We start from the raw sequence: 12,265 nt of genomic DNA, 5'->3' as shown, positions 1-12,265 counted from the left end.
ATGTGCTGAATTCTTGGAAGGCAAAGTGCCCTCACATCCCGGTCCCCGGGCTCTTCCCAGCCCAGCTCTGCCTCGGCAGGCCGGCAGAGAGGGCCTCTATTTACAGTTGAGGAGGCCAAGGTTCAGAGCCTAGGAGGCAGGGAGGGCCTTACCCTGGGCCACATAGCCAGCGAGGACGAGGATCGGGACTGACAGCCATGCCACCGCTGCCTCGGGATGTGTCACAGCCCCTGGCATCGCCTCACTTGGCCGGCCCCTTGCGTCCCCACCGACTGCCCCCGTGCCAACACCTGCAGGTGGATACTCGAGTGCTGGCATGTCCTGTGCTGAGAGCTTCCTCTAAATTTAATCAGCACAACCACCCAGTGAAATTACTGCTCCTGTATCACAGATGGTGAAACCAGGGCCCAGAGAGGCCCCTGACTTGCCAAGCTCACACAGTTAGGAACTTAGACTCAGGTCGTTGTGCATGAACCACTACTGTACTGAGAACTGGAGAAATATCTGGTTCTGCAGATGCTGTTTCTCAGCGCCTGACATCTCCGCCCCAGGGAACCACTGGGCTCTCAAGAGTTCTCTGACCACAGGAGGGGTTTCGTGGTCAGGAAGGAGACTGTCCTGCTGGACATCACTGCCCTAGTCCTAACAGGAGACACCTAGGTGGTGACCGGGTGTCTCCCCAGAAATGGTGGTGCATGGAGCTGAAAGGCCTGGGCTCTGCTCCCCCAGGAAAGTCTCCGAATCTGTCTGAGCCTCAGTGTCCTCATCTGTTAAATGGGTATAAAAAGTGCTTGTTCTCCCCACCTCCTGAGCTGCTGGGAGGGCCCAGAGATAAGCTTAGAAAGTACTTGGGGATTACAAGGGCTGTGTGCATGCCAGCTGGGGTTGCCCCGACTGGGCCAAGCCGTGTGCTGTGGGGTGGTGAGAGGAGCCTGCCTTTGGGGGCTTTGCCGCCGATCATAAGCTCTCGGACCCCACGGATACCCAGGGTTGGGGAGAAAGCTCGCCCCCTAGTGGAAGTGGCTGTGGTTGCCGCGCGCAAGGGAGCAGAGAAATGCTGGACAGCTAGAGAGGGCCGGGAGGCCAGGGGGGTTACCTTTGTTTAACTGATCTGGTTTTTGAGTGTTTAGAAGATGTGTAATGCTGGTAACAGAGAGGGAGACGTAGAAATTGATGATGCAGGGCCTGCCTGCCTGTCTTCAAAGCTGCAGCTCATCCTGCTGCATGCACTCCGTTAGAGACGTTTCTGCAGACGGGACGGTGTAGGGGGACCTGCAGTGTGCTGAGACTGCCCTTTCTTCCCCAGCAGGACAGGGGCATGCAAGTCCTAAGTTTCCAGGCAGCCTCACAATGGGCTGTCCCTCCCACAGTCGGGTAGGCTGGCTGAGGGGCTGTGCTCACATTGGGGTCCCAGCCAGCCCCCAGGCCACCTCCTGGGCTTTGTGATTCTGAAACTTTGATGGTCCATCTGGGGCACAGGCTTGCCGCTGAGCATGGGGTTGTCTTTAGTTTTCTGCCTTGAATCTTGCTCAGCTAGTAGAAGCCGCTGACCACAGACCTTGATCGCACAGCATTGGGAGGAATTCACACAAGGGCAGCCCCGCACCTTGGCCAAGAGCCAGGCCCTCACTTGTCTGTTTATATGTTTGTTTGTTTATATGTTCACTTACTTCATTTATTGAAATAGGTATTTTTCGATCGCTCCCTTTGCCAACTTTGACACTATTCCCGTTCTGGATCATTCTCTGTCATGGGGGCTGTCCTGGGCATTGTGGAATGTTTGGCGGCATTCCATCCCATCCGCTAGATGCCCCATCCACTAGATGGGCCGCTCCACTAGATGCCGTAGCAACATCCTCCCCTCCGTTGGGACCACCAAAAATGTCTCCAGACACTGCCAAGTGCTTGCCCTTGTTGAGAACCACTGATCTAGGCCCTGATGTGTCAGCTTCGAGACTGGCCCCATTCCCGTCTCTTGCTCCCTCAGACGCAGTGGACTCTGAGCCAACACCTGATACAGGTGAGGTTCCCGCAAGTGTTCACCCTTCCCGCTTTCCCGCCCACCTCACCTTCCTCCTCTCCTGACTGGAGGGCCTGCTCACTTCCATTCTTCTGTCTGGGGGACAAATTTGGGATCTGGGACAAGTTACTTAGCCTCCGGTGGTCTGTTTCCCATCTGTAAGTTAGGGCTCATATAATATCCGCCTTGGTAGGTGTACGTAGAGTAGGATAGTTGGTATATGTAAATACTTAGCACATTTCCAGCATATGTGTTGTTCTCATTGAGCAGCTATTTATTTTTGTTGTGCTAAGATGGGGATGCATCAGTGAGTAGGACAAAAGCCCTGACCTTGGGATTTCACAGCCCGTGAGGGAGGCAGATACATAATCCTCCAGTTGTGATTCAGTGTAACAGGTGCTGTGGCAGGGAAGTACGAGGGGGCAGTGGGAGCCTGCAGGAGGGCTGCCCCATTCAGGAGTTAAAGAAGGAAGGCTTCCTGGAGGAGGTGGTATCCCAGCCAGGACCTGAAAGATGAGTCCAGGTTAGCTGGGTGAAGGAATGGTCTAGGCCACCTATCTTTTAAACAATTCTTAATGCTTTCCTGGGGAAAAAAAAAAATCTCATTTAATGGGCTCTGGTAGCAGAGAGGGCCAAATTGTGTCACAGGATCCGGGCTCACACCCCCTCAGAGATTCCTGAAATGAAAGTGCTTGGTGCAGTGAGGCTGGGATAGCGGGCCGAGGGCAGAGCTTGTGGCCTGGAGGAGACCCACTGCAGGTGATGGATGTAACGTGGTACCAGAAACTTCCCCAGATGTTTCCGGGGGCGGGGGCAGTGCCTGGGGACGCAAGTGGGAGCACAGAACAGCTGCCGTCTGCACGGCAGGGCTCCATTCCCAGCTCGCCTGTCCCTCTACGGGGGTCATCAGGACAGCCCTGCTCAGTGCAGTGTCGCAGAACCCAGCTGGGGGATGCTTCCGCTCACCCTGTCCCTTGTAAGGGGAGGGAAGGTGGTGGGCAGAGCTCGGTGGAACTCACGTGGGTCGTTAAAGTCCACATCCCGTGGGCCTCAAGGTGCCGTCCGGGGCTCCGGGGGCGGGGTCCTGCTGATGGTGTGTGTTGTTCCTCTCCCAACAGCTACAGTCTCCGCCTGGCATCCCGGTGCCCTCCTCCAGCCGCCCCGTACATCACCAGGCAGTGTAGGAATGTGAGGGCCACAGCGGCAGCCCAGTTCCAGGGACCCCTCTTCAAAGAGTAGATCCTTCGCCTGCTCCCTGACAGGTACGAGGAGGGTGGAGCGGCTTCTGGCCCTGTTCGGGTGGCTCTGGGGGTCGAGGAGCGCCGGGCTTGGGGCTTGGGGTGGGCTGGGAAGCAGGGAAGAGGGTGGGCATGATCCGCCTGGGTGCCGGTGGGGGAGCCACGGGGCCTTCCTGCAGGCACGTGTGGACCCCAGCTCTGCCACTTCCTGGCTATGGGACCTCCACAAGTTACTCAGTCTCTCTGAGCCTCAGTTTCCACATCGGTAACATGGGGATGACAGTGGTACCTACTTCACAGGTTGTGAGAATTACGAGTGTTATGCATGCAAAGCAGGTAGGAAGTGCCTGATGCACAGAAAGCACTAGCTTTTAGCTGTTACTAGCTGTGTTAGCACCAGCAATTAGCTGTGACTGTTGAATAAGAATAGCAGGAACAAACAGTAGCCAGCACTTAATCGAGACCTTCAGAGGCTTTAAGCCCAGAAAACATTGTGTAGTCTTTATTCCCACAATGTGTTTGAAAGTGAAAGTGATAGTATTCTGCAAAATATAAAACTTAAATTTAGTTGAACCAGAAGTCTCTTCCTAGATTTTCTGATGGTAAAACCTGAATTCATTCATAGAAGCTGGACTTTCCCTCTTCAGGGGGGCTGGGCTTGGCCAGTGAGCTCAAGCAGGCCTGGGCTTCTTTGTTGGTGACGTGGCATGTCTTCTGTCACTGTGTCCCTGAGACGACGATGGGAGGACCCCACGTGCCAGTTAAAGATCCAGACCCCAAGGTGCAACTCACTAAACAAGCATCCTGGTGTGCAGGGCCTGGGAATCTGTATTAGCAGGTGGCCCCGTGATTCTGGGACACCCCCAAGTGTGGGGATGCCTGCTTAATGGAGCCAGGGCTGTTCAGGATGAGAATGCAGTTGTTTCGGGCAAGAATGGGCTGACCTCTGAAACTTTGGGGTCTTCCATCTTGTATGTTCCTCCCTCCGCCTGCCCTGCTACCTGGAGGGCTCACTCACTTCTCCCTTCCTAAAGCTGCTGGAGGCTCTGGGCTCTGGGCTTTATTTCTCTGGGGACCGGGGAGGGGCATGGAAACAGAATCCACGTTCCCCAGGGACTCTGTTGTCTTGAGCAGAACTCAGCCTGAGTCTCCAGAACAGGCTCCTGAGAGGGCAGGTGCCCCTGAGCTGGGAATGCTGGGGAGCAGAGTTGAAATGTTTGCTAAGCGCAGAACTGGAAGGCCCAGGAGAGGAGATGCCGGGCTGGCATCTTCCGGACAATGGGGGGCAGCACCAGGACAATTCTGGATCCGGGCATGGCCCAGGCCCCTCCCTGTGGTGGCCGCTGCCGTGTGGATGTCTGTGTTATGGGCGCCAGGGTATGGCTCCCAGCCCAGAGCAGGTGTCCTTTGCAGCCTGAGGGAGAGCCAGGCACACCTGGACTGATTGGGCCACAGTCTGGGCTGTGTCCGTTGGCCACCGTAGTCTCTGGTGGCGATGTGGTGTTTGCCAAGTGTTGCTAATTCAGGCTCTGCCCCGGCGGCCAGGGCATGACCCTAGAAGGATACGTTCTCTTCCCTTACTTCCAAACGTGTGCAGCTTCCCAAGCAAGGTGCTCAGATGAATAGAGGCCCAATGTAATTTGTGTCTGTGACTGATTTTATGTATATATGATTTAAAAAAACAACACCTTACTTACACTGTTTGTCTTAGCTCGGGCTGCATAACAGAATACCACGGACTCTAGGGCTTAGACATTTATTTCTCATGGTTCTGGAGGCTGGGCATCTGAGCATCTGAGGTCAGGGTGCCAGCATGGCTGGGTTCTGGTGAGGACCCTCTTCCTGCCTTACAGGGGCCACCTTCTTGCTGTGTCCTCAGTAGTGAAGAGAGGAGGCTCTGGTGTCTTTTGTGAGGTCGCTAAACCTGTCATGGGGGCCCCACCCGCATCTAAACCTAATCACCTTCCAGAGGCCCCACCTATCACACTGGGGATGAGGGCTTCCAAATATGAATGGGGGGGGCAGTTCAGTCCATAGCAGTGTTGCACATGTTTCCAGAATGGTTTTTTAAGTGCCGTGACGAAGGATTTTAGCATGGGAAGGATGCGTGCATCAAAATCCCCATTTTACAGGGAGGGAAACTGAGACCCAGGGGCAAGTGGCAGAACTGGAGGCGTCTGACTCCCAGAGTGGATGGTGGACTCTAAGGGGTCTGTGCTGCCCCCCCGAAATCATGTGCATATGGGGTCTGTTCTGAGGGAAGAGTGCTGGCCTCGGAGCACCCAGGCCCCGGACTGCACCTTCCCTGCTGTGCTTGCCGGCTTAGAGGCTCTGGCTGGTTTACCGACAGTCTGAACCCAGCGAGGAACTGGCCTCCTCTCGGCCGCTGACTCCTGGTGTCCCTCCCTTCTCTGGCTTTATGGATGTCGTGGACAAAGCCCAGGGCTTTCTGTTCACCTTTCGGCCTGAAACACGCCACCCCGTCTAGTCCCGTGAGAAACTGCCCCCGCACGTCCTCGGTGCCTCTGTCTCTCTCCACTGCAAGAAGCCAGCACGCTTGGGCCCCGGGGTCTTTGAGGGGGCTGTCCAGGGAAGGGACTGGCATCTCTCACTCATCTGGCCACCTTCGTGGTCTTCCCCTCGGCTGCCGCTGCCCTTGGGGCAGGCTTCCCAACACTGGCCCTCTCCTGGGGTCCCAGGAGCAGGGTGAGTGGGGTGATAAGAGAACCCCCCTCTGACAGCCTCCGCTCGGCTCCAGCCCCGGTGGTCCAGCCCACAGCCCCTGCCGCTGGGGTCCCCACCCTGGAGGGCTGCCTCCGGCCTAGGGATTGGCAAGCTGCCTTCCTTTTGTGCATCCCACTCGATGACCCTCAGGTGACACAGCCCAGCCACACCAGGCTGAGGGTACGCAGGCCACTCCACGGCTGGCTCCTGTGTCCCCCAGCTCGTTCAGGGCACATGCAGGCCTCCACTGGGAAGGGAGGCCCCCTCTCTTGAAGGCACCCTCGTATACTGCCCCATCAAGAGATTTCGGCGGGGGGGGTTGGAATGGACCTAGTGTAGCGGTTAAGTGCGCGTTTTCTGGCGGTGTCCCGGCTCCAGTAATCCTGGTAGGTACTTCACGTCTCTGTGTTTCAATTTGCCCGTCTGTGAAATGGGTTACTAGTAATGCCTGTCTTGTGCGTTATACCGTAAGCCTGGAACAGATTAGTATATGAAAAGCCCTTAGGAAAGGGCCGGGTATGTCGTAAGCCTGCTGTAAATCATCATATAGTGGTGTAGTAATAATAATAGTAGTCAGTGGTAGGAGTGGCAGTTCTAGTAACGATGACCAGGTCCTCGCAGTGAGAGAACAGAGCGCCTGAACGTGGCCCAGCACGATGCCGTGCTCAACTTCAACCCCGTGCAGCAAGTCTTTTTAGGTCCTGACTCCGGTGCCTGGCTCGGTGTCAAGTACTGTGGGTGGGGTTCCTGTGGAGGAGGCATGCAGGCGAAGCCATGCCCCCATAACAGAAGGCACTCACAGGCCCTAAGTGGGCTTGACCTGGGTTCAGGTCCCATGACTGCCACTTGTCATCAGCCTGACCTTGTAAAAGGCACTTGTCCTCTTCGAGCCTCTCTTTTTTCTGTGCAAAGGGGGATCTGGGGATCTGTGTCGCCTGCCATGAGGGTCGCCGGAAGCATTAGAATGAAATCAGGTGGTAGCGTAGTTAAAATGGCAAAGTCTTTGGCAGGATTGATTGAAGCTGACATACGCGTCCCCTGGACCCAGCAGTTACACCGCTAGGGAGACACTCGGCAGGAATGCGTGCACGTGCACACCAGAACCCACACACGGGAGAGTTCGCGTGTTGTATGTGCACACCCTACCACCCAGCACTTCTGCTCGGCATAACTACGCACGCATGTGCACCGTACGTGTCCTCCAGACATAGATAAGCATGTCCTGGCAGCATGACTCATGGTGGCCCCAAATTGGAAACTGCCCACTTGTCCTTGGCAGTGGACCAGCCAGATGAAGGTGGCATGATCCTCCAGTAGACTCCCATAGCAAGGAGGTGGACGCAACTGCACGCACGGGCTTAGGAGGGATGAATCACAAAGGTGTCGTGCGGAAGGAGCCAGACACAATTTACTTAAGTCAAAAATGGACAAAATCAATCTATGGTGACAGAGGTCAGAGTGTTTATTCTGGGGGGTAAGGGTTAGTGGCGATCCTAGAAGGGAGCTTGGGCTATGGGTGAAGGGGTCATGCAGGTGTGTTCACTGTGAACATTGATCAAGCTGTGCTTTTCTTTGTATGTATGGTGTACTTCAATCTTTCATTTTTATATATATATTTTTTAAGATTTTATTTGTCAGAGAGAGAGAGGGAGGGAGAGCACAAGCAGGGGAGCAGCAGGCAGAGGGAGAGGGAGAAGCAGGCTCCCTGCCAAGCAGGGAGCCCAATGCAGGGCTCGATCCCAGGACCCCGGGATCATGACCTGAGCCGAATGAAGGCTGACGCTTAATGACTGAGCCACCCAGGCATCCCCAGTCAATCCTTTAACTGGAAAAATTAAGTGAGGTAATGCTTCAGCAGCCCAGGGTAGGCACGGAGTATGCGGCCACTCTTACCATTTTTCTTTTCTTTTTCTCCTCAGCACCTGAAGTGACCTGGAATCAGTGAAGCCAAAGGGACTGGCCTTCTGCCCTGCAGGGAGTACCGACCTATTCCACTTTTATGAGCCTGCGAGAGAAAGGGAGTGTGTGTGCGTGTGTGCGTGTGTGTGTGTGTGTGTGTGTGGTCTTCAGACGAGGGTCCCAAACCCCAGGGAGGCAGGAAGGCAGCTGATTCCACACCATGGATGACACTTGGGTGCAGCCCCTGGGACCGAGCTCTGCAGCTCAGCCTTCCTGCTGGGGTGGGGCCTCTCCTACTATGCAATTTTTCAAGAGCTCCTTGATCCTGCTTTTTGCTTCTCGAGTTGTCTTTTGCCATGGCGGGGACTGTGGTCTGGCTCAGGGGTCGGCTCCAGTCCTGTCCGAGCAAGGCCGTCAGGAGGAGGCCGAGTTTCCCTTGTACCCACCCCACCTGCCCTAGCCTTCCACCATGTCTGGGAATCAGCGGCGTGTGGACGCGTCGGAGCCTTGCCAATCGACCCCCTTGGCCTGCGCACTTCGAAAACCCCCCTTCTTTGCCTGAACTACTAGCTTGAGTCGTTTTCCAGATTTAACATTCTAGTCGGTCCATTTGGCGGGAGAAAGTCCCCATCCCCATCTGCAGATCCGGTTCCTCCCTTGGGAGAGGCGGGGGATGGGACGGCATGTGGGGGATGGGGAGGTCTCCCTGGTGCTGCTTTTGCCTCCCTTGGTGGGACCATCAACACCTTTAGCGGCTGACCTCCTCAAAGTAGCTGAAAAGGGAATCAACAATTGGGAAATGAAAAATAAATTGGAGGATTAAGAAGCACAGGGGGGAGAAGAAGAGATTTCCAGAGGCCACCAGTCGCCTACCAGGGAATGACGGAGCCGGCTCCCGCTTTGTGTGGGAGCAGTCCATGTCTCGGAGAAACGGGTGAGCTGAGCTAGGAGTTGGGACCCAGTTCAGTGAGGGTCTTGGATTTTGTGCCTTTGGGGCAGACCCCAGACACGGATATCTGAGACCACTCTGGCGCTGTTTTCTCAGCTCTGTTTCCAGTCGTGATGTATCGAACCCACAGTGGAAGGAGAGCACTTGGAAGGACGTGAGTGGTCACACACAAAAAGGGACTTTTTTTTCAGGGCTACTATGGTTGATCTTGCAACTCTGTAAATATGTACGTAGACACTTTTAAAAGCACGTATTTATGTCCCTGACTGTAAATGCCCCCTTTTTAAAGTTTTATAACTTGTGTTATTTAATTAATCAGTCGACTGGCTGCAGTGTAGGGTCTGATGATGGTCCAAGAGGAAGGTCTCACGAGACCCTCACATGGGCAGAACAGTGCCGATCGCTGGCCTCCATTCACAGTTTTCCACTTGCCACCCAGCTCCAAACCATTGTTTGTTTTCAGTTTCCATAAGCTGACATCCTTTTGCCCACTCCTAAAATCAACCCTCACAAGCATGAAAAGCTGTGGCTGTTCCTTATCCTAACGATACAATTTTGTCCCATAAATGCCAACACTCATGAACTGTACCCCAGCCTCTCAGTTCTTGAGGGTTCCCCTTTTCAGCAGCAAGGAAGGCTCATGAATCCAAAGCTTCGAAAGTCGCCTTCAACTGATGGTGAATTCCAGAAAATGTTGTGGGGGGCTGGGGGACACTCATTTTTGCATGTGCAAACGTGCCGGTCAGCCTTCGAACCTCTCAGACTAGCGGAAAGGGCTGTGAGTGTCCCGATCACGAAGATGGGGGTGGTCTTCTAAAGACTGGTGTTTCCTGGTCAGTGGTAGTTTTTGGGCGTGGGTCTGGATCACGGAAGAGAATGGTTCTGTATCTGCCATGTGAAGAAAATTAACAATAAAAGTGTGAAGCGCGATTGTAAGGAACATGCCTGGGAGTGATCATTTTGGTTTCTGTGTTTTGTGTCCATTTTGCTGATTTCTGTGGGGAGGGGGTGGGTTGGGGTGGCCCCCAAAGGCCCCAGTCTGGCAACGAGAGCAACGAGAAGTTTCGAGGAAGCTCACTGTGGAAATACCCTGCCTGGTAAGCAAGGTTACTCTGCCTTCAAATCACTCTCCCACCTGCCAGCCAGTAAGCTAAGCCATTTCCCTAAGGCTAGACAGGCCTCTGTGATTGTAAATACATTCTTCTCTTTAAATAGCTTTATGGAGATTGCATTCACATACCGTACAGTTAACTCATGTAAGTAAGTGTACAAATCAGTGTTTTGTGGGTTTTTTTGTATATTCAGAGTTGTGCAACCATCACTGCATTCAATTTTAGAACATCTTCAGTCACCCCCAAAAGAAATCCCGTACCCATTAGCAATCACTCCCGGTTTCTCCCCTCTGTTGCCCTAGGCAGCCACAAGCCTACTCTCCCTCCCTGTAGGTTCACCCTTCCTAGACATTTCACACAAATGCAATCACTCAGTATGTGATCGTTTACGACCAGCTGCTTTCACCGCGTATACCGCGTATGTTTTCGAGGCGTGCTCAGGCTGCAGTACTCTCGGCACTTCATTCCTTTCTGTGGCCTAATATCCTGTTGTATGCATATATTTGTGCAACATTTGGGACATACTTCCACTTAAAGGGATCACTCATTGTTTATCTGGAATTCAGCTATAACAGGTATGCTGGACTTCAAGCCCAGGGCTGTCCTCCCAGGGACCATTTACGGGGAACTGCCGTGTGCCAGATGCTCCCCGCACATTCCCTTCTCCTATCACGGCATCCCACCAGGACAGGTACCTCAGCCACTTCACAGATGAAGAAACAGGCTCAGGCACCTTAAACAATTTGGGGCCACATGGCTGGCAGATGGGAGGCCAGGAACTGGACTCAGCCCTTTCAGGCCCAAAGTTCTGTATTTCCTTCTTGCCTCTCGCTGCTGCCTCTGCTGCTGGTTTCTCCAGCTCTCCAGCCACCTGCATGCAGGTGGAAACATTACAACACAGGTCAGTCCCCAGCTGCCCAGAACAGAGCAGTCGGCTGCTGGACTTCTGCTCCACCCCAGATGCGCGGCCATATGAGAGGCATATGTTTAAAACTATGGGTTCAGTCCCAGTTCTGCTCCCTATTGGCTGGGTGACCTTGCTTGGGCTCCCACTGGCCTCAGCTTGGTTCCTTGTTTGTACAAGGGGATGATCACCCACCTTCCTGTATCCTAGCTACCACTGTGTTTGCTTAAAGTTGACTTACCCTTCTGGGGATCACCTGGCTGATTGTTAAAGGAGAGATCCTTGGCCTCCCCCCTCCCCCCCCCGCCCCCTAATCTGCTGCATCAGAAGCCCTGGGGGTGGGTGTGGGCCACCTGGCCGACAAGCTCTGCACGGCCCACTAACTTTAACGCCCGCCAAGGTCGTAGCATGTCTGGAAACAAGCATCCAGGCCTCAGGCCGACCACTGAATCAGGGGCGCCCCAGGGGTTTGCATTAACCAGGTCTCCGGTGCTTGTTCTGAGCGTCAAGCTGTGCCTGGCGCTGGGTCGCCGCGGGGACTGGGGGGCGAGCCCCAGAGACGCGCACACGGCAGGTGCTGGACAGGTCCTTAAACCTTCCCGGGTGCCCCGCGGAGAGCCGGGGGAGCGCGGCAGCGCGGCGCCGGGGGCGGGTTAGGGCGCGGCGGGGCCGGCTCCAGGGCTGGCCGCGTTCCGGTTGCCCCGGCAACCGCCTCCAGGAGCGGGTGCTCCTCCTCCTGGCGTCGTGTGCCAGGTCACGAGCAGCCTGACGCTGCGTCACGCCTACGTCACGCGCCTCCGGTCGCCGGGTCACGTGGGCATTTCACCGTTCACGTCATCAGGGGCAGGGTGAGCGCGGTGCCCGCAGGTGGCTTGGCAGAGAGCAGGAGCGCGCTCACACCACGTTTCCTCCAGTATGTTGTTATAATTGTTTTACATTAGTTGTTATTAATTGTTTTTAATCCCTCCCTGTGCCTGATTTACAACGTAAGCTTTCTGTCTTAATAACCCGAGCTTTATCCTCGTCTGTCCCTGTGGGGAAGTGCGCAGTCTCTACAGGGTCGGTCTCCCCGGAGGATAAGGGGACGACTGTGCGCACCACTTTCCAGAAACAAGGTTGGCGCCGGCGAGGCTGGGCCACCGTCCTGGGCACCTTGGTGGGAGCTGGTGGGGGTCCTCCCTTGGCCCCGGGGGTGAGCCAGCTGCTCCTCGTTAATGCTGATGGAGGTCAAGAGGAGCCTGGAGGTTACGGAGCCGCTTGGCGGGGAGATGGGTGGAGCAGGTTCCTGAGCGCCCTGCCCTGAAGTGGGTGGCTTGGCGTCCGCCCCCGGCTCAGGTGTGAGCGGAAGGCGGGCTCTGCAGTGGGGTGTCCAGCTCCTGGGCCGCCAGGCCCCTGAGGGCGCAAGTTCTCCAGGCTAGG

General features: G+C 55.2%; 1 protein-coding gene across 4 annotated transcripts in view; it reads left to right on the top strand.

Annotated features, from left to right (window-relative positions):
• Positions 1-9,766, top strand: part of PRDM2 (PR/SET domain 2) — a 105,537-nt gene extending 95,771 nt beyond the window's left edge. For 2 of the 4 annotated variants that reach the window (XM_035019744.1, XM_035019749.1), the window contains 2 exons: positions 3,139-3,282; positions 7,902-9,766. In XM_035019744.1, coding sequence (XP_034875635.1) covers positions 3,139-3,259 — 121 coding nt within the window. In that variant the 3' untranslated portion in view covers positions 3,260-3,282; positions 7,902-9,766. The remainder of the gene's footprint in view (positions 1-3,138; positions 3,283-7,901) is intronic. The other 2 variants (XR_004681788.1, XM_035019747.1) reach the window with 2 other exon arrangements.
• The last annotated feature ends 2,499 nt before the right edge of the window (positions 9,767-12,265 follow it).

Source organism: Mirounga leonina, unplaced genomic scaffold (assembly GCF_011800145.1).
Source record: "Mirounga leonina isolate KUSES-001 unplaced genomic scaffold, KU_Mleo_1.0 Mir_173, whole genome shotgun sequence".
In the NCBI taxonomy this organism is placed as follows: Eukaryota; Metazoa; Chordata; class Mammalia; order Carnivora; family Phocidae; genus Mirounga; species Mirounga leonina.
This window is presented reverse-complemented; position numbering and strand designations above follow the sequence as displayed.